The following is a 26,020-nucleotide window of genomic DNA, read 5'->3' as shown; positions in this document are numbered from 1 at the left end:
GTGTGGACTGAGTTAGGCAGGAAAGTGGCAATCTTTGCTGGGCACTAATCCACACACTCCTTTGTGATATTCTAATAATAAGAACTGAGATTTATTCTAACTTCTAACTATTGTCTTCCTTTTAATTCTAAATCAACAAATGTAAAATTAGCACTCCTTGGTGGGGTCAAGGACACCACAAGAAAACCCACAGAATCCACTAACCTGGGCTCATAGAAACTCACAGAGACTGAACTGACTACCAAGGATTCTGCGTGGGACTAGCCTAGGTCCTCTGTATATATGTTACAGTTGTGTAGCTTGGTCTTCTTGTGAGACTCCTAACAGAGGGAGCAGGGACTGTCTCTAACTCTTTTGGCACCCTTTCCGCTTACTGGCTTGCCTCATCCAGCCTTAATAGAAAAGGAGGTACCTAGTCTCACTGCAACTTGATATGCTATGCTGGCTGATAATCATGACAGGCCTGTCCTTTTATGAAGAGAAATGGACAAGGAGTTGTGGGGCAGGGGTTGGAAAGAGAGGAGGGAGGAGAAACCGTGGTCAGGATGTAAAAACAAAACAATACCCCTCAAAAAAAAGCCAAATAATAAATTAGAAAAATGAATCATATCAGAGCCCCTGCTGTGTTTGAAGAGAGCAGAAAAGAGCTGCCCCCGGGTCTTAGCTCTCAGCCTTGCCGCCTGTTTGGATCTCTCTGCTCCCTTTTCAATAACATGTGAAGACCTGGGTCCTAGCCATGGTCTAAAGTCCACCAGAACCAGCATCTCCTTCTTGGCTAGTTCCTCCTGTATTGCTTTTACACTGTGTTTTCTCCCGTCTCCCTTTGGTGTGCGCGGGATGGAAAGAAGTCTGGGATTGGCTGATGCTGCCTTATTTTCTTCCCCACGATGCTGCTGCTGCTTTGCCAGTGCTTCAGGCAATTACAAAGTAGGACACTGTCATCGCCTGAGTGAGGTCACCTGACTCCATTCCTGGGTTATTGAAGGACTTCTTTCTATTTTGGGTTACACGTATTTTCTGCCCAATGTCCTCTGTCTACAAAGACCCAATGTCTGCTTCTAGATTTATATTTATCAGAGTGTGGAGGGAAGAACTGGAGAGACCTCAGTATGTAAGTGAGACAGACATATTAAATAAACAGGCAGAGGGTGAAGAGCTCGTTAGCTGGGAAAGAAAGACAAGAGAAGTGGATAGATGGTGTCATGTCGATTGACCACAAACAGAACTTCCTTCTCTATGACCTCTACATCTTGAAGATTTAAACCCTTGAGACAACCTGAATTTTTACAGTGCTGAACTTGGCTCTATGTTTGTATATACTGGGAGGGAGTTTTTGAGGCAGATACGGAGGGGTGAAGGCAGACATAAGGGGACACAGAAGAATCCTGGGAGGGTTTCTTGCTTGTGTCCAATCAGAGACATTTTTCTCCAAGCACAACCAGCTTTTCAAGGGTAGAGCCTCAGAGCTGGCCAGCTGACATTTGCTTACACATACCATATTATCTGCCATCCCTGGCACACACCTCCTTGTACCTCACACCTCCGTCTGGAATGTCCTCAGCCCATCTGCTAATGTGTGCTCAGTTCGGAGGCGCCTTTCTCACATCTCGCTCTCTCCACCCATCACTGGCACCCTCTTCCCTTTCCACCATGTTTCAGACATGCCACCGTGGCTCCATCATCAAAGGGTGTCATTACCTGCGGATGCTCTTACGCCTCCACAAGTCTGCGACCTTCCGAAGACGGGCGCTTGTGGCGTGAGACTGTGTGGGAGAGGTTTCTGTGTACACCTTCACACTGCTCACTCCACAGGGAGTCGCTGAGCACTCATTATGCCCTTTATAGCAGAAACACTGCAGAGAAAGAAGCAGGCCAGCTATGAATCCAGCTACTGGACCAGGAAGATGAGCGCAGCCCGGGACCTGCTCTGGGGGTGTTCATGGCTCACAATTGATGGCGGGAAGGAGAATAGTGGTTCTAAACCATTGTGACCAATACCCAAAGTGCTGTCATAATTCAAATAGGAAGAGCAGTGGAAATGCACCTGAAGATGTGCAGGAAAAGGAATCTCTAAGATCAATATTCTTAACTCTACAAAAGTCCCCATCACACAGTTTTGAAAAACCTCCCCTAAGCATTAATGACTTGTGAGATCCTCAACACACCTGTCAACTCTTGCTACTTTGGATGCAGAAATAGACATGGAGTTGCCAGCCCACCAGCTGTGGCATGATGAGATAGATGACCCTGTTCTCTGCTGTTGGTCTCCAGCATCTCAGGACCATGTGGGTTTCCATCCCATTCAGAGGGAAGCCAGAGAACAGTGCCCCAGAATCTCCATGTTGAGTATCCAAATTGATGACAGTCACCATGGTCTTCTCCCTGCCTTTGACATCATAGCATGTCCAGGTGTGGAGAATCTCTTTGCTCTCTCTGTGGGCAAAATTCAGAATGATCTTGCCGAGTCATTGAGCTGGAAGGAAATTTAAGTAGAACATGAGTGCCTTTGTTGGTGCACCTGAAATAGTAAGGAGGAAGTACCACAAAAGGTAAAGGGACCCGCTTTCACTAAATTGGGTTCGGAGACTGGATACCCCTTTCACTCACCTTGCAGACATCCCCAGTAGTTCCCAGAGGTACAATTTGAGCACACCAGATCTGGCCTCTCTTTTTGTCCAGACTGATGCAGAAGTGAAGAAGTGACATACTTGGTCGTGGCCACTGTAGCTGCAGCCTGTGCGCCTTAGTGGCTCGGTGTTTCTCTCCCTAGACAGCTGTTCTGAAATAGAGGGACAGGGAGAGACCAGTGGCCTCTATCTGACTTAGGAAGGACTGGGAAAGAATAGACCCTCCTTCAACCCAGCCTGCCCCAGGACACTGCGTCCGTACAAGCATGCTATCACTAATGCCCAAAATGGGAAATTGCGAAGACTCATTTGCCAATGCTCTTATCTCCACTGGCACAGAAGCGAGCTTGCTGGAGAGCTGCGTGCTGTTGGAGCATTGTTGTTTACCCACCACACATCCCTCGGCTGCTTGCGCAGAGACGCAGAAAGGCTGCACACATAAATTCACATAAATTACCTTTACAAAATGTCAAAATTAAAAGTGGATTTTTATTTTGGGGACGTGCCTGGAGAATGTTAACTCATTCGTGGAGCTTGGCTAGGCCCTGATGGACGAGTGCAGGTGACACCTTTGAGTGCAGCACACAACCTAGGAACAGGCATCCATGGTCTCTCCCCTATCACGCACAAGCTGACCTGGGGGAAAAGGAAGCGTTCTAGCCAACAAGCTAAAGACTTAGCTCTAAGGTCTAAGTCTGCCCACAAGTATCCTTTGGGTTATGATATTCTTGTCCTATGGTGCCTGTAATTTGAATTTTATTGTCTGTATTTAACTTTTCAAAATTGAGTCAGTCGCAAGTTCTCAAGAGATAATTAATCCCCGTGGGCCCCATTTTTCTCATTTTCAAAAATTGGGTTCTATGGCTTGAACATTTGTGTGCTCTCCAAATTTCACGTTCAGTGTTAATACCATGTGTGCCAGGATTAAGACGTGGGGTCTTGAGTAGATAACTAGACCATGGCACTTTGTCCCTTCCCTTGCAGATGGCATTACTGACTTAAAAAAGGACTGGATCTAACTAGCCAGGCCCTTTCTCCCTTTCTGTCCCTGGTCCCACGTTAAGAGCCTGCTTGGCCCCTTCTCAGAATATAATACTTAGTCTCTTCATCTTGGATTTCCCATCTGGAACAATGGGAATCACTTTCTGTTGTTCTTAAGGTATCCAGCCTCAACGACTTTGTTACAGTAGAATGAATAGACGAATACTATGGTAGGTAAAATAGGCATGTGCTGGTAGTGAGGAAGAGCCTCTACTTTTCCATATTACATTCAAGCTTAGATGCTAAGGATGCCCATGGAAGGGCTTTTATGACTTTCTAAGGTGTCAGTGTAGGGGAAATAAAGAGAATGAGAGCACACAGGTTGTGTAGGCTCCCCAGGAAGGCAGTCCTGAAAGATAAGGGAGAACTCTGAAGACAGAACTGCATGGCTTTGCAAAGAGGCTCCTCAGGAAACAGCTTCCAATTAATTATACCAGGGTTCCAGGTTAATGTCGGTCTTGTGCGCTTTATCTGAACTATGATATTTTTCCTTATATCCAAAGCATTTTGTTAGTTAATTCATTTATTTATTCATTTCATTGAACTCTTGTGAGAGGAAAAGTTCCCACCCACCCCACTCTCTTGATACTCTGTTGACTCAAGTTTTGGCTAATGAAATGTGACTGGCTATTCCTTTCCAGCTAATCCATTGAGGAATAAATGTGTTCTGGGATCAACATATTAACTGCCTCTGTCTTTAATTTTAAAAGAGAAAGAAAGGACCATGTCAGAGCAGGTAGCTTCCATACAGGAGAGGATTTCCAGGATGTGGTAGAGCTTATGGAGTAGATCAAGAGGAATTCCTACAGGGATGGTGATGCTCACTCTGATGGTCAAGAGTGGAGAATCCGAATTCTTTCAACAGGAATGTGAACAGTGGGGTATAGATTTGAGCCTGGGAAGCATATAATCACAGTGGGTCCAAGATCCTATGGCTTTGGAGGGCCTCACCGTTGCAATAACATTGTTATGAGTTAAGGCTGAAGAGATGGCTAGGTAGTGAAGACCATTTCATCAAACCAGAGGACCCTGGTTGGATTCCCAGCAGCCACACCCATCTGCAATTCCAGTTCCCAGAGTTCCCATGCCCTCTTTTGGCCTTGGTGTGATCCTGCATTCATGTGGTGCTTATGAACTCATGCAAGCATACACACACAGGCACATGAAAATTTAAAAAAAAATTGCTAAAATTAAAAAGATTATGAGTCTATGACTTAAAATATTTCATTTCTGGATCCCGATTTTGAGGATCTAGAAACGTTTCAGCCTATAGAACTGGCTGTGAGTTGCTGTGGAAAAGTTGCAGATGGGTCCAGCTTCATGGACCAGTGTCCACAAGCCCACAACTGCCAGAGGGCCAGCAAGGCTTCTTCTAAAAACTCCTCCTCTGCCTCCTCCCCCTTTTTCTTTGTGATCGAACCCAGGTTTTGCACATGACAGGCAAGTTCTGAATTTCAGCTAAACTTCATTGTTTAAAGAATAGGAAAGAACAGAGAACTAGAGTCCTGGAGATGATGAGGGCCATGGAAGATGAGGGTCATGGAAGATGAGGATTGTAGAAGATGAGGGTCATGGAAGGTGAAGGTCATGGAAAATGAGGGCCATGAAAGGTGATGGGTGGGGAAGATGAGGGTCATGGAAGGTGAGGATTGGGGAAGGTGAGGTCTGGGGAAGATGTGGGCTATGGAAGATAAGAGTCATAGAAGGTGAGGGCCTTGGAAGAGAGGGGAAGATGAGGACCCTGGAAGACCAAGGCTGGGGAAGATGAAGGTCATGGAAGGTGAGGACCTTGACTTCCTCTTCTGATTCCAGAAGCTGCACGACCTTGATCAGGTCTCTTATCTCAGCAGTTCTCTGCCAGTGTTTACAAAATGAAGGAGTAGGATCAGATGGAAATCCTCTACTCATAATTTATGCCCTACACAATCCTGAAATACTAGATAAAGCTTTAGAGGGATAATCGAAGTCTTGTATAGATACAGTTATACTTAGAGAAAGATTTGGAAGTAACTTATCTACATATTATATATATTTATACATACATGCACACACATATATATGTGAAATTAGCTCCGATTTTTATAACAACTGAGAGTTTCAGAACTTTTATTATTCAACCAAAGAAAAGGAACTTTTTTGGAAATTGTTTAGTATGTATTCCTATATGTATTCATTTAGTTGCAGAAGCAGTGGTAAGGTTATTTTACTGACTCTTTAGCAAAGGAGAAATTCCCTCCTAATCTTGCTACTTCAGGGAATTGGAATCATCCTCATTCAAATGCCGATTGCTGCTTTGCATTTTTTGGTTTTATTTGTTCTTTTTTGTTTTTTTTTTTACTCATAAGCTTGTGTTCTCTATTCTCATGTTGCTGCTCCAGCTTTTTGGATGATATTTTTAACGTCTGCCCAATATCCGTTGGATATACATGGGAGTCTGTGCCTATTAGATGTTCATGTTCAGTCAGTTCCAGCCAGAATTAGCAAGCAATATTATAAACCTTTCGTTCTTAGGTGATCTCCACTACATAAGTTCTCCAGAATAAAAAGATTTAGCCAACAGTGGCCACATGGTTTTTCCAAGCCCTGAGTGTTTAGCTCCCTACAGTATTGCATGGCTTCAAGAACTAAAGGCTGAGATAAATTTATTAGGATCATGGAACTATGATCCTCTCCTGTTCTAAGTGGTTCTCAATAGGTCTGTCACCAGGCAAAATTTGAACCGCAGAAGCAATGAGTCATTTGATGGAGGCTGTATTTGTTATTGGTATTGATTTAGGTCCTTTTAGTGTTTCAGTATATACAACGTTTCTAAGCTGAGAGGAGAGGGCACTCTCAATTGACTTGGCAGTTCTCAGGACTCAGGGCTCAGGAACCAAATGGGATGGGGATGCTTAGATCAGTACCTGGCCCCCTCTAGCTGCAGTGGAGGAGTTGCCAAAGAATTTCAGTCCTGGTCCTTGGAGACGTCCTCAGGGTGGTTGCTGAGCCTTCCAATTCCCAGCAGGAAGCCTAGCTCCACATTCCAAGGTTTATGGCTTTAAGAATGCTAATGGAGCTGAGAGATTCCTCAGTTCCTGGATCTCAGACAGTTCCAACTCTGAGCCCTGCCTTCCCCAAGTGTTTCCAGAGAAGACAGCCTGAGGGAGAGGAAGTGGTGCTAATTAAATCCTCCCTCTGTTTTCCAGGCACACGAGCCTCCAGCAGATGTCTGTTGTTAGGCGCGCGTTCACAGAGTGCACAAATACAGAAGCAGGCTTCCCTTCCCAGTGACACAAACCTTCCTTCATGGGAACTTTGGAAATGCATTTCCTTCCAACACCCACTGTGAAGGAGCTGACTAACCCGGAGCAAACAGAGCACAGAACTGCTAGCAAGGTCACAGTGCCTCTCACTCTCCTTCTGCCTGTCCTGTCTCTCTGTCCCCCCCCCCCCCCCCATACCTTTTATTTTCACAATAAAGGTCAATTTCAGCCTTTGGGCACATGCCTTTAAAACAAGTCCTGGCTATTCAAGGAAGGCCTTCTCGTTAGCAGGAACCTTGGCATTATTGTGGGCAGGCTGGACTCAAAAGCAAGCCAGCAGAACTGCCAAGTACGCTCTTAGATGATGCCTCCTTACGCTGCATCCTCAGAAGGGTTGGTGTGGAAGAACCAAGATGGCCAGGGTTGTGAGGGTCAGCTGAGAGAAAATGGCAAGTGAGCTGCATACGGTAATCCAGGAGTTTCACCAACTGTATTTTCTACTGAATTCAGCCCCCTCGGAGTGACATCCACAGTTGCCAGAGACAGCTCTGTTTACGCCTGTCATCCTGTCACAAGCGCTAACAGCATCGTCTTATGCCCAAGTACTTAGAGTTAGACAAGGCCCTCACGCCACTTCAAGTGGAGAGATGTGGCCCAAGTGTATTGACCTCCAATAGGGCCCCAACGGCCGACCAAAGAAAGGATTCCAACCAAGTCTACCTTAGTGGACTTTATTGAAATTACGGTAGCATAGGCGAGGTGCGGGAGCGTGGTTGGCTCACAGGTAGTGGCATCATAAACGCCCACCCTAGGATGAAAACTGTCCACCCCCGCAGCTTGCTGCACAACTTACTGCTTGCTTGGCTGGCTGGAAAGTCCCCTCTCCCAGCAGTTGTTCCTGCTTTTAAATCCTTGGCTAGGAGCCTTGTGACTTTTTAACTTTCTGAGCTTCCCCAGCTTTGGAAGCCCTGTGAGCTTCTCTCCTCCCTCCCACAGACAATGTTTCAATTAGGAGGAAAGGGCTCTAAGACGCTGTGGGATCCTGCTATTTTTACATCTCTTGAATGTTCTAGTTTGTCTCCGTTTTAAGGGTGAAAATATGCTGGCAAACGAGCCCCCCCCCCCCCTTTCTGGCATTTCACAGGAACCGAGGAAATGGAATTAGAGTCACCTTTTATTCGATTAAGAACATAAAGGCAGCTCTGAGAATAAGACGTCATTCCTAATGGTGAGCTAGACACGAGGCCTGCTTCCAAGACACATTAGTAGCTGGCCTCCTGGAAAGCCTATTGGACAACTGGACAAAGTACCTAGGTATAGGCAATGTCCTTACGTGGCTCTCTTGCTCTGCTAGGAAACAGAATATTAGATCAGGCAGACTTCATATTGGGCCTGCACGTTCCTTCTATTTTTACTGTTTTTTTAAAAAAAACTTTACAAATAGTAATCAATTTATTGTTTTTACTTAAACGTTAAATGATTATTTCATTAGTACCCAGAAACAGACCGAAAATGAGAGGTACAGACAGACAGACAGACAGCATCATCATGAAAACAGAACAGCTTTTATTTATTTTATTTTTTTCAGTTTCAAATATTATATGCTTACATCCATATATGTACATGCATTTGCAAATACATGTGTGATAGTTTCTTCCCTTCTCTATGATTGATTTTAAGACAATTGAACATTATGATTCATATAACTTTTTTTTTCTATAAAATATATTTTGGGTATTTTTCTATGATAAGGTAGACTTCGTCTTTTAAGAGCTGCATTGTGTTTCAGTCTAAGGCATATGTTTCATTTGGCCAATTCTCTACTAGTAAATACTTAGCTTTATTTTAGTTATTTGGTATTAAATGCAAGGTTGTGTGAATGCTTAATGTTACTATTATCATACACAGTATTTCTCTACTAGCCATAATTGTAAGTCTTATAGCTCTGAAGGGAAAGGTATCCTGGCAGCCAGGAACCAAAGGCTATCACAAAATCACCCTGCACAATAAACCTCACACAAGAGATTTATTGGGATAGAGTAAGAGGGGGCTACCTCTGCTTGGGTTAGGAGCAGAAGAGCTGAGCAGGAGGCAGACTTATATAGGGTTTCTTGGGGGCAAAACTGACCAGGGTGGGAATCCGTGGGATTTCAGGTCCTGAGGTTGGGACAAGCCCAGGGATTGGTGGGTTTTCAAATCAGGAACTCAGACCTTTTATCCTACAAAAACGATGTGATGAGAAAACTTACGGCCATGGAATATATGGGATTTTTGGATGTGTGTGTTTATGTGTGTTTGGAGATTTTTCCAAACTATTCCATTAAAATAAATTTTTAGAACTGGGACATTTGATTTGAAAATATGCCAGTTCCAGTTGTCCTGTCTTTTTTTTTTTTTTTTTTTTTTTGATTTTCGAGACAGGGTTTCTCTGTAGCTTTTGGTTCCTGTCCTGGAACTAGCTCTTCTAGACCAGGCTGGCCTCAAACTCACTGAGATCCGCCTGCCTCTGCCTCCTGAGTGCTGGGATTAAAGGCGTGCGCCACCACCGCCTGGCCCAGTTGTCCTGTTTTAGCCAGTGTTCTGTTGCAATGAAGAGACACCATGGTCACTGCGCTCTGGATTGGACTTTTTGAACCTCAAAACCCAATCCCTGGTGATGTACTTCCTTCAATAAAGCCACGCCTATTCCAACAAGGCCACACCTCCTAATCCTTTTCAGGTAACACCACTCGGTGATGACTAAACATTCAAATATATGATGAGCCTATAGGGGCCATTTTTCCTCAATCCACCACATGTCCTCACACCAATCCCTGGAGCTGATCAGAGCTACATTGCTTTTTACTCTTAAATATAAACGAGGCCAGGTAGAGTTTTAGACAAAAATGTCATAAAATCGTGAAAAGGAATTACCTCGGAGTAATTTCATGGTATATTTCCCCTGTTCTGTTCTTGTTCTTGTGTTAAAGTTAAGGGAACAGAGTGACACGCAGACTGCTTTTCTCTGTCCTGAGAGTACCCGCTTCTCTCCTCTGGTGAAGGCCCTGCACAGAGATGGCATTTAGACGTCTGTGCTCCTGCCCTATCTACTGGTGCCTCTGTTTGATCAAAGTATGGCTGTTTGCCGCGAGGGAAGACCTTTTGCTACAAATCTTCAGTTATAACCTCTTTTTTTTTTCCATAGCCAGGATACAGATGGCATGCTTTGTCCTCCCATGAAAGGGTTGTTTCATTTTGTTTGCTTGTTTTAGGCTAAAGCAATGTCAACGATTGGGAGCTTTGAAGGATTCCAGCCAGTGTCCCTGAAGCAAGAGGGAGATCACCAACCTTCTGAGACTGACCACTTGGCCATGGACGAGGGGGACTCGGGCAAGAAACCAGGACAAAGGCGGATCTCAAGACAGCCGAGCGTGACTAAATCGACTCTTTACCCCAATCCGTATCACCAGCCCTATGCTTCACGAAAGTACTTTGCTACCCGGGTAAAACCGCGATTTTAAACACTCTTCAAACTTTTCTTTTGAAATCTTACTATCTCTTCTGTTCTGCATTGTGCCAAGTTTTTCACATTTTTATAAACCTTTTGTAATAATGGCTATAATGCTCATGCAGTTGTCCTTACCTCCTTTGTACTGCTGAAAGGTATAGCTTCAGACAAGCCAAGTCTCTGGTTCTTATCTCTCAGACAGCCTCAAGAAGATACGGTTCCTGTAACCTTATATATTTGTGTGTATGGTCTTCCTCCGAGGCAAAATTTGACCTCAAAGAATTAATGTTTAATGACTAGAAAATCTCTAACATGGTAGCTAGAATGTAAAGCTGCGAACTTTGTTTAAAGAAAGACATAGACTGTGAAATGGAAAATAGTGCTGAGGCTGAGCTGAATCTCAGGATGGAGGCTGGGATGCTGGGATGCTTGTGTTTTATCATGGGAGCAAGAGTTTGAAGCCCTCGGTTTGCAACTGCAGCGTGGGGCTCTGAGTTCTCACTGGAGCAGTGGACAAGAAAAGGAAATGGATGAGGACAAGGCTTATGTACAAAGTATGAAAGGCTGCTATTAAGTTGCTAGCAGAGATAAAGTGGAATGTACTTTCTGGATTTTTATTTTACCTCTTTGTGTTTTCATTTTTTTTTGTACTTACTGATCTTTTGCAATTCTTCGAAGTTCTTATAAATACAGTAGCCATAATTTATGGGAGGAAGATAGAGGAATGTAAACTATGACAGCAAAGACAGTTCTCATGAACACGTGGGGCACCTTCTTCTTGAAAAATAACCCCCTTCCCTTTCTTTCTTTTCCTTCCTTCCTTCCTTCCTTCCTTCCTTCCTTCCTTCCTTCCTTCCTTCCTTCCTTCCTTCCTTCCTTCCTTCCTTCCTTCCTTCTTTTGTGTAGTAGTGTTGTATACAGGACAGAGGACAGCTTTTGGAAGTTGGTTCTGCTCTTCTACTTTGAGACAAGTTCTTTCTTGTGGAGTTCGCCTCTACTCTGGTGCCTACCCCAGGTTAGCAAGCTTTAAGGCTTCTGACTAGTTATCTCGTCTCTACCTCACACCTCCCAATAGGAGTGCTGGGCTTACTCATGTGCCCCCCAATGCTGAGATTTTCGTGTGGTTTCTGGAGATCGCACTCAGGTTCTCGGATTTGTGTAACAAAGTTCTTTTATCTGATTGGCCATCTCTCTGACCCTTCAAAATATATTTTTTCAGTCCAATATCATAGGTAATTGGAAGTCAGAACCTGAGACTATTTACAAAACTTAGGAGATCCTGATTTGGTGGCTTTAACGATATATACCTTTGTTTAAGATGAAGTTCTAACTAAAGCAACTGAATGTGTGAGTGTGAACCCATATGTGTGTATTTAAACATTACGTAGACTCCTATGTGCAAGGCACTTTGGTAGGTGCTATGTTATCTGTGTTTATGTGAGTGTTTTTGCATATGTCAAGCATATGGTCTGTTTTCCAAAATATGTGAACTTTATTGAATATGCAAAGTTAAGTTGAGATGGAACTGTGAAGGAAATGTAAGCATTCTTTGAAGTTTTAGGATCTTGATAAGGATGATGGCAGGGTTTTCTGAGAAAATACAGAACAGTGGTGCAGAATAGGGGGCCCAGTGACAGAAGCTGGTACAGCTATGAAAGCAGGCGGCAAACTGATGCAAAGCTCCTTTCTTTGCTGGTGATGGCAGTCCTGAAGCTGGCATAGGTAGAACAGTTGGTGGGTTAGAGTAGGAACAGGGAATATCTCTTGGTAAAGTAGAGCCCATGAGGAAAAACTAACCTCTGCCACCAACTCTAATCCTTTTTTTTTATATATATATATATTTTTTTTACCAACTCTAATCTTAATGGCAAGTTACGGTTAGAAGCTGTGCCTTTGCCAAGGCATCAGGGATAGGAGAATCCTAGGGAGGAAGGCAATTGTAATAGAAGGAAATGTTGGTATTAATGCTGCCCCTTGCCAGCAAATGAGTCAGGGCAGTAATTTCCTTGACTGTGCTGTAGTGCATGGTGACCTGAATTGATCTTCAGCAAATAAAACAACTGGTTTCATGTTGGTCGGCCTTTCGAAATTAATATGGATGTCTCTGCAGCTAACTCCCATTTGGAAACAAACAGGGAAAGCAAAGCTAAATCATGTAGTTCTTATTTAGATGAGCAGACACAGACCCATACTAAATGTATGAATATGTAATAAATGTCATTAGATATTTACAGTTTCTTTAAAAAAAAAAAAACCATGTGTCTTTATACAACCCTGTGAGGCAGGCAGGAGAAAACAGACCGTCTTCGTCTTAAGAATAAACATATAGAAGGCTGCAGAGATGACTTGGTCATCAAAATCACTTATTGCTCTTGCAGAAGATCAGGTCTGGTTCCCAGCACCCACATGGTGGCTCACAACCATCTGTAACTCCAGTTTCAGGGGAATTTCATGCCCTCCTCTGGTTTCCACACACAGCAGGCATTCGCATGCTGCATCCACACACATGCAAGCAAACGACTCATGTGTGAAATATAAAAATAAATCAATATGTTTTTTAAGAGCGAACAAGTTTCAGGTGAATGAAATCGCCTAAATTCAAGAACTTCAATAAGGTGCTGAGTCCACTGCTCTTGCTAGATGATTCCCATATATTGCATTTTAAAAAATCTGTCTGAATGAGGGGTGAGAGTTGTACTACTTTCTGAGCACAAAGATAAATATTTAGAAGATAGCTTGGTACGATATTCCTTTCACAAAGTAAGATTCGTGGAGTCTTTAGCCTCCCTGCCCATGAATTCTTAGCCATGTTTACAGACATGAGTTTCCTTCTGTTAAACAGGTCTTAAATTCAGCTAAGAAGCTGTTGGCTGTCCAGCCGACTACTGTTGTCCCCACTGCGTAGTCTAGTCATTATTGTAGCTCACAGGGTTCACAGCTACGTAAGACTGTTGCTGGATTGACTCCTTTATTAATCTACAAAGTACCTCCCAGTTCTTTGAAAGCTACCCAACAAGGAAAACGTTTCAAAGTCAGTATGAGCTTGCTTTCTCTAAGTAAAATGACCAAAGTGATGTTTTTAGCAGTAAACAGGGTCTTACCCTTAAGTTCTTGTGGTTGACCAAGAGTAATGACCTTTGTTGAATTGTGGGTCTCTAGAAAATCCATAACCAAAATTTCAGTAGGAAATATCCCATAAATAGCACAGGGATTTTTGTCTGATTATCTTTATATTCTGGGATAAACATTATTCCAATAAACATTTTTTTTAAAGAAATGAGAGAATGGTCTAGTTTTGCTAACTTGCAAATCAAATCCAAAGATGTTTTAAGAAGACAGAAGTGTGAGTGTGAGTGTGTGTGTACATGCACACGTGTGCATACACATATGTTTGAGTCTCAATTTCTTTACCTGAAAAGTATAGATAAAATATAAGCTTTGTAAAGAGCCCTAAGAGAACTAACTTTGTCAATATTCATAGAGTATATGACACATCTATAAACATTTCAAACATTGTTATTTTCAGTACCTCCTCTCTCATTTTTACTTGCATCCACAATTCTATAAATGGTTATAGAAATGACAACAGGGTGCCTATGACCTCATCACAGTCTCTGGGCTGAGATGCAAATGTTGACACAAGGGTCTGTGGCAGTAAAGAGGAGGATGGCTGGCTTTCTCAAGGAAGAATTAGGGAAGACCACAAGGCTTGAAGTTTCAGATGTGTGAGAGTTATCACAAAGCGATGACTTCCTAGATCTGAAGTGAGATCTCAGATGTCACGGTCCAGCTGGTGAACAAATTAGATTCTGCGTTTCTATAAACTTTCTGCCGGTACTGATGCGCTCTTGCTGCTCAAGTTACTCATTTTCAGCAGCACAATAGGAAGTGAGACTTTCCTTTCCCAAGAATCTACTGATCAGCAAACTGACTGCTAGAATCACTTTCCTGGCTACCTCTATATAGTTCCGGGGTTCTCTGCCACAGTCACAGTCAAGTCAACTTCTGCTGAGCTAAGAATGTAAGGTATATGCATGGTAAACTGGGAAGAACACTGAATGAATGAGTCAAAAAAATTGTTGCTGAAGTATTTTATTAAAGGACTTTAGGATCATAACCCAAGAAGTCATTTATTGATAAAAGATTAGAAAATGTAGATAGGCTAAATAAAAGTCACTGTAATCTCACTGTTCAATACTAAATAAAAAAATCTATTGTAGGTGATCTTATACATTTTAGGGTATATCTTTTTTGCTTTTCATATATATTTTATGTGCAATTAGAGTTATATACTAAATATTTCATATGGTCACAATATTTTTGTGGTATCATTTTTTTAAAGTCAGTTCCATAGAATCCCATATTGGGAATATATACTGCAATGTGTTTAATTTTAAACTCGATATTTAGACTATTTTATATTCATATCATTGATCTAAGGAAGAAGGATATTTATTGGCTTTCTGTTTGTTCGGTGCTGGGAATTGATATGCAAGGATATAAGGAGGAGAATGATCAAATCTAAAAGTTTTAAGAGGGATTTGCAAAAAAATGAATGGCATGGAAATAGAAATTCTTGACAAATAAGTGTTCACTTTAGCATAGTAATATCAGTCGTTATACCACACACCTAAGTACTAGATCATAAAATAAGTTATTAACCTCTTAAAACCCTACTGCAGTTTGCTGGTCATTATTATTATATGTGAAAATTATGCCTCTATGGCTTCATTTAAGAGAACTCCTAAAGTACCTGAAGGAATTATTTCTTGTCCAAGGTCAACCAGCATCCCGAGGATCATGCCATGACTGGGGACCATATGCGCAATGCAGGACTCCTGACACTGTCTCTGGACTACATGTGACTTAGGACATGAGAGAGGTCCCAGAAGTGAAAGTCTAAAACCCTTGCTCTCAGTCCATTTGCATTCCTTTTCTCTTGTTGTAATGTGTCTGCTATTACTGTTTAGATATATCTAAAAAAAAGGCCTCATGCTTTCTCCGAACAAAAGTATCCCTCAAAGCTAATAACTTGAGGTATATTATGATAATCATCTTGGTTGTGGAGACTGATGTTCAAAAGCAACTTTTTATGAAAAGAACAATGCTTAGCCCACATGGAGAAAGATATTTTTAAACTCCCTGTGGGGCTCTGTATTTGCAGATACCTTATCAGAAAGTTGAAAGCGATTCGAGATGGAGAATTATCTCTAAATTTATACTAGAGAATGTAAATTACATACAAACTAATGGGACTAAAACTATTTGATCTTTTAATATTTAATTAATGGTTCCCCATGGCCTTTTTATAGCCTGTGTTCTATTGTGAGCAGCGAGACTTTAATAAGCAGGTTCAGGACTTCCCATTGTGTAGTGAGATGCCATTGCTTCCATGACACTAATTTGGCTTTCATACTCTCTCTCTCTTTCCCTCTCCTCTTGCTAGAGGGTTCCCGGTGACTTGCCCTCACATTGGGAACAAATACATTTATTAATATTATTCTTATTGCCTGTATGAACTTCCATTTAGTTTAGAAAATAAACAGGTCACTGGGCAAGAGGTTGTTTAGCTCATTGTGTGAAACTCCTTGAGGAAAGTCCTAAAGATGATTTGTTCTTTTGTGAGAGCAGAACCCCAGCAATGATGTGACAAGGTGAATTCTCATATTTTTTTTCTCAAAAAAATACAAACACTCTTTTCCTTTACAGATCATGGCCAATCTAGCTAATGCTCTTACTTAAGTGTTTGTTGCAAAATGGCCTCTGTCTAGCCATCATAGGAGCCACAACAGAAATGTGAGAGATAGAGTCTTTAAGATCTGTTTTTTTCTGAACCACTGCTTCTTCTTTCTGCACACAAGGAGTTTAGTATATGAAAACACTGACAAAGTCATGGGTATTGTTTGGGTTAGCATTGGCCCTGGGCTAGCCTAGATCATGGAAATGCAGATACGTAAGTCTTTGCAATTCCGCAAGAAGGTTTGCTTTGCCTGTAACTACACAAGGCTAGAATGTAAGAGACAGTAGTATTGTGAGGAGCGGCGGGCTGTGTCCTGCCACCCGGCTAGCTTTATACTCGAAATAATTACATAGAAACTGTATTCTTTTAAACACTGCTTGGCACATTAGCTCTAGCCTCTCACTGGCCAACTCTCACATCTTGATTAACCCACCTCAAACAATCTGTGTAGCACCACAAGGTGGTGGCCCACCAGAAAGGATCCTAACCTGCGTCCGTCTTGGCGAGGAGAGCTATGGTAACTGCTCACTTCCCTTCTTCCCAGCATTCTGTTCGGTCTACTCCGCCTATCTAAATTCTGCCCTATCAGGCCAAGCAGTTTTCTTCAGTAATTAACCAATGAAAGCAACAGATAGACAAATGACCCACCTCCATCACAGTGGAGTTGTGAAAGGTAGTGTATTTGATCATAGTTTCCTATTTGTCTTAGACTGCAGTCTCAAAGCTATGTGCTTACTTGCATTAAGCATTTGATCCTTAAATCTTGGCATAGCTTTTCCCTTTTCTTTATCATAAGCAATAATGAGAATAATGGTCAAGGCTTTCATTACGTAGTGTTTGTTGCTGTTTAAGTTACAGGGTCCCATGGGATCTCCCAGTAGTTCAGTTACAGTAATCATTATCACAACAATCTACCAAATCCAGAAACTAATAAAGAACACCATGATAGCTTACCATGGATTCTAGAGAGCCATAAGGATAACTGAGTCCAAACCTTGATAGCCAAGATACAAAGTGCCTATATATTCTTAAATTTCTTATCCTAAATTATTAGATTTAAATTTATTAAGTAAAAATTGTTAAGTAGCAATAATAAAAGTAAAGGGAGCACATTTCTGTGTCGGGCTACATTTTGTTCTATAGTCTAGAGAAGGGGCCTGAGCAGTGTTCACACTGAGAACAAAGAATGGTGCAGACAGTGACAGAGCTGTAGAGAGCATCACAGCTTTCCATAGATAACACACTTGAGGGTTTAGCTTTTGAAAAGGTATACAGGAAAGCATCACTTCCATGGTCAATTTCCATCTCCTGTTTTCCCATCCTAAGGAAACCGTCATTGTTATGTTTTCTAGACATCTTTATGCTTACTTTAGCTGTGTTCAGCCAATAGGAATGTACTTATTCCACATATTTCTGCATAAGGAAGGCAGCCTACCTTACCCTCTCCTGTTTTATTTTTTCTTTTATCGATATACTTTGTTACTTCTATACCTTCGCTATACTCTATTATCTGAACATATTCTATAATACCCTCTTGATCAGCGTTCACATGTTGCTCCTCATTTATTGCTGTCTGCAAACAAGGTTGCAAAGAGTTCTTTACCCATGCCGTTTTAAACACGTGCAAGAATTTCTAAAGTATAACTTCACCGAGATATACCTGGATCAAATACAGATCATGCTTCATTTTTATGGATTTGGAAATTGCTTTGGGTATGGAAGATAGTAAGGTTTTAAAGGTTCATACAGTATTATATTAATCTCACATATTTTTGGTGAATTGTATGACATAAAACATTCAACAAAATGCTTATTTTAGGGTTATTTAATTACTCTCCAATTCTACTTACTTATTTTTCTGAAAAGTATTGGTTTCACCACCGAGTTATATTTGTGAGGCTAAAATTATGTAAAGAACGTATGAGAAAATACCACTGCTGAGTCACAAAACAGAGCATTGTATTTCGGAAGACTTCTGAAAGTGGGCCCCAGAAGAATCAGAATGCCTCAGAGGAATGTAAGGTTGGGCAAAGGGAGAATTAGCAGGAGGCTACAGTCCAGGGTAGCCTGAGTGCCTGCAGGGTCCCTGGAAATGAGTGGCATCAGTATAAACTTCTCTGGCAACAGTGGTAGGCATAATATTTTGACTGAACCCCCAGAAGTTCCTGATTTTATGACACATGGCCTTCAGCCAGCAGGAAGTGCGAGTCTTAGCTTCCTGGCCAGACTTAAGCCAGCTGCAGACGACACACCAGGAAAAATCTTTCAGTCTAGTATCTGGCTGCCCGGCTCAAGATGAAACTCACTATAATGATGGAGCCAGGATCTTTGGCTATAAAAGCTATGATCACATTTTCTTGAAGATCCATAGAGCTTATGGTCACCAGCGTGGCTCCGAGGTTTTGTTCAGTTCAGCAGCCAAAAAGCCAAGTAGTAAGCTCACGTTGTAGAACTGATTTGGGACAAATCCTGTTATTCACCTCACTTCAGGTATTATAGCATCCTTTTGTGGGTGACTTGGGCTGTACAGAAGAAAACAAGGAGCTGGTGTGCGGATAAAATAACTAGCTAGCTCAGATTCTGCCCTGCTCACAGATGAAGCACCAGTACCCTTTCCTTATTTCCATTCTCCCATAAGATAGTACGCATTCTTACAAGTTCCTGATGTTCATATGTATCTATCTACCAAGTTCCTGAGATAAATGGCCTAATATGTTTCCCAGGTTAGGATTTTTTTAGGCTCCGGAATGATTCTGGTATACAGTCAAGCACTGAGAATAATTGCTTAGAGAGCAACTGGTTGTTACAAGTACCATGTTCATACCAACAATGTCACCTGGACATATGTTAGAAATACAAGTCCCAACTCAAGCTGGCTGGATATGAAAGTGGGGATGGTCCTATGCTGTGGAATAACCCTCTGGACACTATAAATATGTATTCCTTTCATTGATTAATGGAGAATCTGATTGACCTATAGCAAGGCAGGATAAAATTAGGTGAGACAATCAAACTGAGAAGACCAGGATGAAGAAGGGCAGAGTCAGGGAGACACCAGCCAGTTGCCAAGAAAGCAGGATGTGTAGAAAATGAGATGACAAGCCATGAGGCACATGGCAAAACATAGATAGGAAATATGGATTGATCTAAGTGTAAGAGTTAGCTAGAAGTAAGCCTGAGCTATTGACCAAGCATTTGTAATTAATATTAAGGCACTGAGTGGTTATTTGGAAATTGGTGGGTGGAAAAGAAACCTCCAACTGCAGTCCTAGAAATGTTTCAATAAGCTTCGGATGTCCACAGATGTTCAAGAATCATTAGACTAGGGAGAGTATGAATTTACTAGGATAGGTGCCAGTCTGTTTTCTCATAGAACCAGAACCAGACCCAGATGTGGGAACACTTGTTTTGTGGAAGTTAAGACACGGAGGAGAGAGAGTTGAGCTGCAGAGTCAGCCACACCGATGGCTGGAGCATTGGCAGAGAGCTATGTTTTGTGTTTTACCAATAAGTGCTCTTGGAATCTGGGAAGGTTTTTTTTTTTGTATATATATATTGTTAGCTGCTTTGAACTTCCTGATAAACTTATTTCTCTGGAAGAAGTGTTCTAAAAATGGCTGCTTTCATTTCAGTGTGATAGCACAGGATTTGAGAAGATAAGACTCGGAACACTTTTGGCCCACTTTATAGAGCTAGCAGTAAAACACAGTATTCAAGACCAAAACCAAGTTCTGTGCCACACAGTGAAACAGGATATGCAAATGCAAGAATCAGGCTTAGTCTCCCAGAGGAGGAGAAAGGGGAGGAGGAGGAGGAGGAGGAGGAGGAGGAGGTGGTGGTGCTGGCCATTCTAACTAAATGAAAGTAGAGTGTGTTCAGTCTTCTCTAAGTGAAATGCTTTCTTCTCCCACTCAGCCAGGGGCTATTGAGACTGCGGTGGAAGACCTGAAAGGACACATTACACAAACCTCTGGAGAGACAGTTCAAGGCTTCTGGCTCCTGACAGAGTGAGTATATGGCTGTGTGAAAAAAAAGTGGAACTATGTTTCTTGATATCACTGGGACAGAAGGGGAGATAAGTTTGTTAACAGAACTCTTCTGGGCTTTATTGATTTTTTTCCCCTGCCAGACAGGGTTCTTTTAGTTGGTTGAATGGACACGTTTGACTGCAACTGTGATCTTTCTGGGCTGGGACTTCCATTCTGGGATCAGGTCTGTGTCCTGGCTTTCAAGGACTATTGGAATAGCTTCCTAGGTACCCAGCTCTGATCTCTCTCCATTACAAGCATGCTTTCTGTAATGACACCGGGCTGCTGGTCATTTCATTCTAGGTGAAATGGAAAGAAAGAGGAAGAAAAGGGCCAGTTGAGGTCTAATATGTAGTTTGAGTTTTACATACGGTGTGGACAACGATGCTAGGGAACTCATGCGGTATAGGGAAGGCAGACTACTGGGGAACATTAGGATAAGAACCAAGTGAACATACAGGTCTATTGCTCATGTGACACCATCCTTTTCCCTTGAAGACTTCCCTTAAAGGGAGAGTATCCCTTGTGAATGCTACATGGAAATAATTACCTGTCTGCCCCTCCTAGAAACTGCCCTGCCAGTGATCTTCCACCTACTAAAAATACATATAAAAAGGCAAATGGGGGTGTCTGTCTACTAAAGAATCTGTAATATTAAGTGGGAATATATTTTTGAGACAGGGTTCCTCAGTATTAACAGCTCCAAGCCGTCCTGGAACTTGCTCTATAGACCTGGCTGGCCTCAAACTCACAGAGATCCACCTGTCTCTGACTCCTGAGGGCTGGGACTAAAGGCATGCGCCACCATTGCTCAGTTGTGGTATATCTTTAAAAGACCCATCTCAATTCTTGACGGGTTTGGTGAATATTGTTTTTAGGCTAGGGAATCAGAGTTCCAGTAACCCAGTTCTGCATACAACTGAAGGAAAAGGTGTGTCGTCTTTGTCCCTTGAGCAGAACAGTTTTTCTGGCTGAGTTTCCAGAAGGAAATGTTGAAGGTTTAACCATGTAGGCTGTAAAAATGGACTCTCCAACAAGCAGGAAGGAGAATCAGATCTCTGTGCGAGGAGGCCTGACTGGTTACCATTCTACCCTGCTCTTCCGAACACCTTCCTGGAACAGGATGAAAAGAAACTTTTCAAACATTTTTTTTAATTTTTTTATTTTACTCTTTGTGACTTTAGTTATAAAATGAGACTAAATTCATATCTGATGAGGTTTTGAAAGCCTAAAATGCGATGCTACTGTAAAATTCTTCACTGGTGCCCTCTCCTAGTCAAAGCACTATTTATTGATGACAAAGTAGTCTCCTCCCCGTCCTGCTTTTGTGCCTCGTACTTATTCATCCCCTTCCTGCTCATCCTCCTGCTCCTCCACCTCCCAGTTACTCCCCTTCCTCCTGTTCCTCCTCTTTATTCCTCCTCCTCACCTTCCTCTTCCTCCTCCTCCGCCTGTCTTTGCTCCGTCTTGTCTCCATCTTCCTTTCACTTTCTCCTTCATCCATTTGTTTCTTACCCATCTCTAGAATTTGAAAAGGAAAGCCTATAACTTAAACATTTCACCAATTCATTTGGACAAATCTACAATCTGCTCCCCTTCCCCACTCTTCAAGCAGTGAGCCATGTTGGACCCATGAAATGAGAAATCTGCTTTGGTTAGGGAAGATAAGCATTCAGATTCTGGAGACGTTGGACTCAACATCGCAACTATATTTATTTACACCGATATTGGCAAAATTGGCAAACACAGCAGACCAAAACTTAATCTTCTAGTCAGTCACTTTGTAGATTGTCTAAATTTGAGGCAGTGGTAGAAAACATATTAGCAGGGCAGAGAAAACTCAGGTGGGCCCTGCCTGTAGCTTTTACATCATGAAAAACTAATGCAATATTAGTTTGCTGTTCGGTTCACAGAGGCCGCCTCTTCCAGTGGTAGAGTGGATAGAAAAGTTGGCTATAAAATTTTAGAAAGATTTTGAAGGTGAAAGTTGCGTGTTTGCAGGGCTTGTTCTGGGCTTGTGACCGAGACTGCCTTCCCTGGTTCTCCCTGTCTTGCCTAGGCTGCAAGGTTTAAAAAACAAAATTCTTCCTCTTCTATCCTGTAATAGCCTACTGCGCCTGTTGTCACAGAAGATTCACATGTTTCTGTCGCAGAGGAGAAATGCTAAGAACAGCGTCATTTATCAAAGGGCGTTTATTGAAGGATGCTTTGGGAGGTGAGAGGAAAAACTGATACCCAACATAGTTGGGCTTAGTGGATCTTTGTACTTCATTTCCTTTAAGAAAAGCCATCAGTTAACTTTGGGTTGGGGCCTGGAAGACGGATGAGTTGGCTGGGTCACCGTTTGTTTAGAAGGCAACAGAGTCCTACTTTATTGAAGAAACATTCTGTAGGAAACATGCTTACAACCCCATGAGATCCTTCCCTGAGTATTGCCATTCATCACTTACAGAACTAAAGACAATTTGGGGGGAAAGAATATGTCTGCGTCATCCATACAGAAAGGTTGAATATGTCATTCTACAAATGGGTCCAGATACTCTCATCAGAGAATGGGGAGTCAGCCCAGCGTGACTCTTTCTTGTAGAAGGACTTCTATGGAAAGCAAAGGAAGTAAAAACGCGTTAGGAAAGTTGTCTTCTACATTAATCCGGGTGAGTCCCTTATGGTAATCTAAACTGATGTGTATACAGTTTTCAGTAATACTAGAAAACTGAGTTCGAAAGCGTGTGGGAAATGGAGCAGACAGTGGCCCAAGAAGCTGGGAGGTTGAACCAGAGAGGGAGCCGTAAACTCCATTTAGATCCTAGTTTTGCTAAAATAGCACAAGCACTTGAGAGAAACTGTAAGGGTCCAGGCTCTCAGCCACCCTTTCAAGGGGATTTTTATGCCTACACAGTTATAAAGACAAAATGACCTCTCTTTTCCTTTCCTCCTCCTTGGCCCTTCTAAAAGAGGACATTTTAAAAGTTTTTATACATACTTTTAGAAGAGATCCATTAAGCCAGCAGCACCAAGAACATCTTGATGCTTTGTGGAGTCTCAGACACTGTGGCACGGTGGCAATGTGGCCTCTTGAGTCCAGTGCACTCCAGGTGCCTATGTCCAGAGGCAGAGAAGATGGGCTCCTCCTCCACACACAAGGGCGAACGAAGGTTAGAAGAGACTGTTCTCACGTCTGAATGAGAAATCACGGGGCCAAGCCATTCTTGTTTTCTTCACATTTGTGAAAACCATTTAGGATGTGTTTCATTACCTGCTTTTCCCCAACCAAACCAATTTCTGTCTCAGGACTTTGGTATGATGAACACATGAAATTGGATGAGTTTCCTGTGCCAGGCACACAGAGAGCCAAACACGTGTGAGGTGAAGCCACCTCCGTTCTCAGAAACGAAGGTGCAAATGTATAGCCGAAGACTTGGGTGTGGACCCTGCTTGCCAGGTCCTCTCACAACAGTGGCACAAGCACAAATCAGGGTCCCTCCTCCCCTGTTTTCACTCTCCTGAGATAGGACCTTGGATGTAGCCAAGGACGAAGCTGAAGCAACATGGTACTATTATTGTTGTGCCAAAATAAAGATAAGGAAACTGCTGGCACTATTTTAATCCTCCTGCCTCCACGTTCTGAGATGGCAGGTATGTACTATCACCCCCGGCTTAATCTTTTTCTCTGAGCTAATGGATTTGGTTCAGCATATTGTTCAGTCCGTTAGAAATTAATCTGTGTTTAATCTCATAACAGAAAAACATCCACTGTTAATTTTTGTAATATATTAGTCTAGCTAGTTTCCATGTTTTGCTAAAGATGGCTGTGTTTTAATAATTGCATTTAATTGAACACTTAAAATGTCGCCCACGTTGTGATAAGTGCTGTCCTTGCATTTGCCACAGAAAGGGTGGAATCCATGCAATTTCCATTTCCATGATCTCTAAATGGTGCTGCTCCAAGGACTTTCTTTGTATTGTTCCTAGATGTCATAGTTTTTGAAAGTCGCTAGCTGGCTTAGCTTTTATTTAACCATTTCATTTTAAACTGCCAGTGAGTCCAACACAGAATTAAGTGCTTATGATGATTCTTTAATATCAAAGCATCCAGCCAAGGATGCTGGTGGAGAAAGACATTGACTAGAAAGGCATGGAAACATCCATCACACTATTTGACCACAAGAAAAAAGAAAAGAAAAAGAAAAAAACACCCATGACTATCTCTGTAGCATTTAAAGTGCTCTTCTTCATGTAGTCTCCAGAGTAACAATCCAAAGAGGAAAGCGTTGTCTGTGTAAAGATGAGGGGGCCAGGCTCAGAAGAGAACCCTAGAGTTACAGTAGCAAAGATAAGGGTTCTGGCATGTCAGGACTAAAATGTGTACCTTGGTGTTGTTGTGAAGCCTGCTGACGGACAGGGTCCACTTCTTTCATATGTGACATCCCTTCAAGAGCCCATCATGGCTCCTTCAGCAGAAACATGGTTTAAAAAATGAGAATTCTGTTTATTTGCTTTAGTGGGGGTAAGGGGAAGTGCACAGGTCATCCCTGCTGACTTAAGAGAGTTTTCTCAGACTTGTCACCCAGATCTATCTATCTATCTTTCTTTCTTTCTTTCTTTCTTTCTTTCTTTCTTTCTTTCTTTCTTTCTTTCTTTCTTTCAGATTTCTGTCTCTTCCCCGCCACTGCCTCCCATTTCCCCCCCCTCCCCCAATCAAGTCCCCCTCCCTCGTCAGCTCAAAGAGCAATCAGGGTTCTCTGCCCTGTGGGAAGTCCAAGGAACCCCCACCTCCATCCATTTCTAGTAAGGTGAGCATCCAAACCGCCTAGGCTCCCACAAAGCCAGTATGTGCAGTAGGATCAAAAACCCATTGCCATTGTTCTTGGGTTCTCAGCAGTCCTCATTGTCCGCTATGTTCAGTGAGTCCGGTTTTATCCCAGGCTTTTTCAGACCCAGGTCAGCTGGCCTTGGTGAATTCCCGATAGAATATTGAGCCATAATTAGAGATCCTAGAGAAGGAGAACCCAAAGAAAAACATATAGGCATCCTCCTGAATATTAACCTTCACCCAGATCTTTAAATAAAACAAAGCCAGGGCCTTCAATGGCTGAGCACAGGATAAGTCTGGCAACATGAGTTCAATCTAAAAATCCACTTAGTGAGTAGAAAAACAGCTCCTTCAAACTGACCTTTGATCTCCACATACAGGCCATGGCACATGTGTGCATGCCCACATGCACGCGCGCGCACACACACACACACACACACACACACACACATACACAGCAACAACAACAACATAAAGAATTTTAAATAGAAATTTAAACAAAACAAAGTCATTCAGAGGAAACAGCGTGTACTGGCTTGTTTTGTGTCAACCTGACAGTCTGAAGCCATCAGAGTGCCTCCCGAGATCAGCTATAAGACATTTTCTCAATCAGTGGTCAAACCAGAGGGCCTAACCCAATGTGGGTGGTGCCATCTCTGGGCTGATGGTACTGAGTTCTCTAAGAAAGCAGGTTGAGCAATCCTGGGGAGCAAGTGAGTAAGCAGACCCCCTCCATGGCCTCTGCATCTGCTCCTGCCTCCAGGTTCCTGCCCTGTTTACTTTCCATTGGACTTCCTCCAATGATAGATTATGGTCTGCAAGTGTAACGTGAATAAGCCCTTCCCTTCCTAGCTTGCTTTCTGGTCATGGTGCTCTTATGGCATCAAGAGAAACCCAAACCAAGACACACGGGTACTCTTCGAACATGCGCTCAGGCCCTCCATTTTCCCGACAATTAGCTCCGGCCACGTCGATATGCGGAGGAGCAGTACACGTGGCCTCTTTCATACCTGCTTTCCTCAAGCAGACCGCAAGGGCAGGA

General features: G+C 42.5%; 1 protein-coding gene across 1 annotated transcript in view; it reads left to right on the top strand.

Annotated features, from left to right (window-relative positions):
- The first annotated feature begins 10,170 nt into the window (after nucleotides 1-10,170).
- Tprg1 (tumor protein p63 regulated 1) overlaps nucleotides 10,171-26,020 on the top strand; it is a 105,709-nt gene continuing 89,859 nt past the window's right edge. The window contains exons 1-2 of the mRNA XM_075955769.1: nucleotides 10,171-10,392; nucleotides 20,053-20,144. Of these exons, the coding sequence (XP_075811884.1) occupies nucleotides 10,171-10,392; nucleotides 20,053-20,144 (314 nt within the window). The remainder of the gene's footprint in view (nucleotides 10,393-20,052; nucleotides 20,145-26,020) is intronic.

This window comes from Microtus pennsylvanicus, chromosome 1, assembly GCF_037038515.1.
Source record: "Microtus pennsylvanicus isolate mMicPen1 chromosome 1, mMicPen1.hap1, whole genome shotgun sequence".
Classification (NCBI taxonomy): Eukaryota; Metazoa; Chordata; class Mammalia; order Rodentia; family Cricetidae; genus Microtus; species Microtus pennsylvanicus.
Note: the sequence above shows the minus strand (reverse complement) of the source record. Positions and strands in the feature narration are given on the sequence as shown.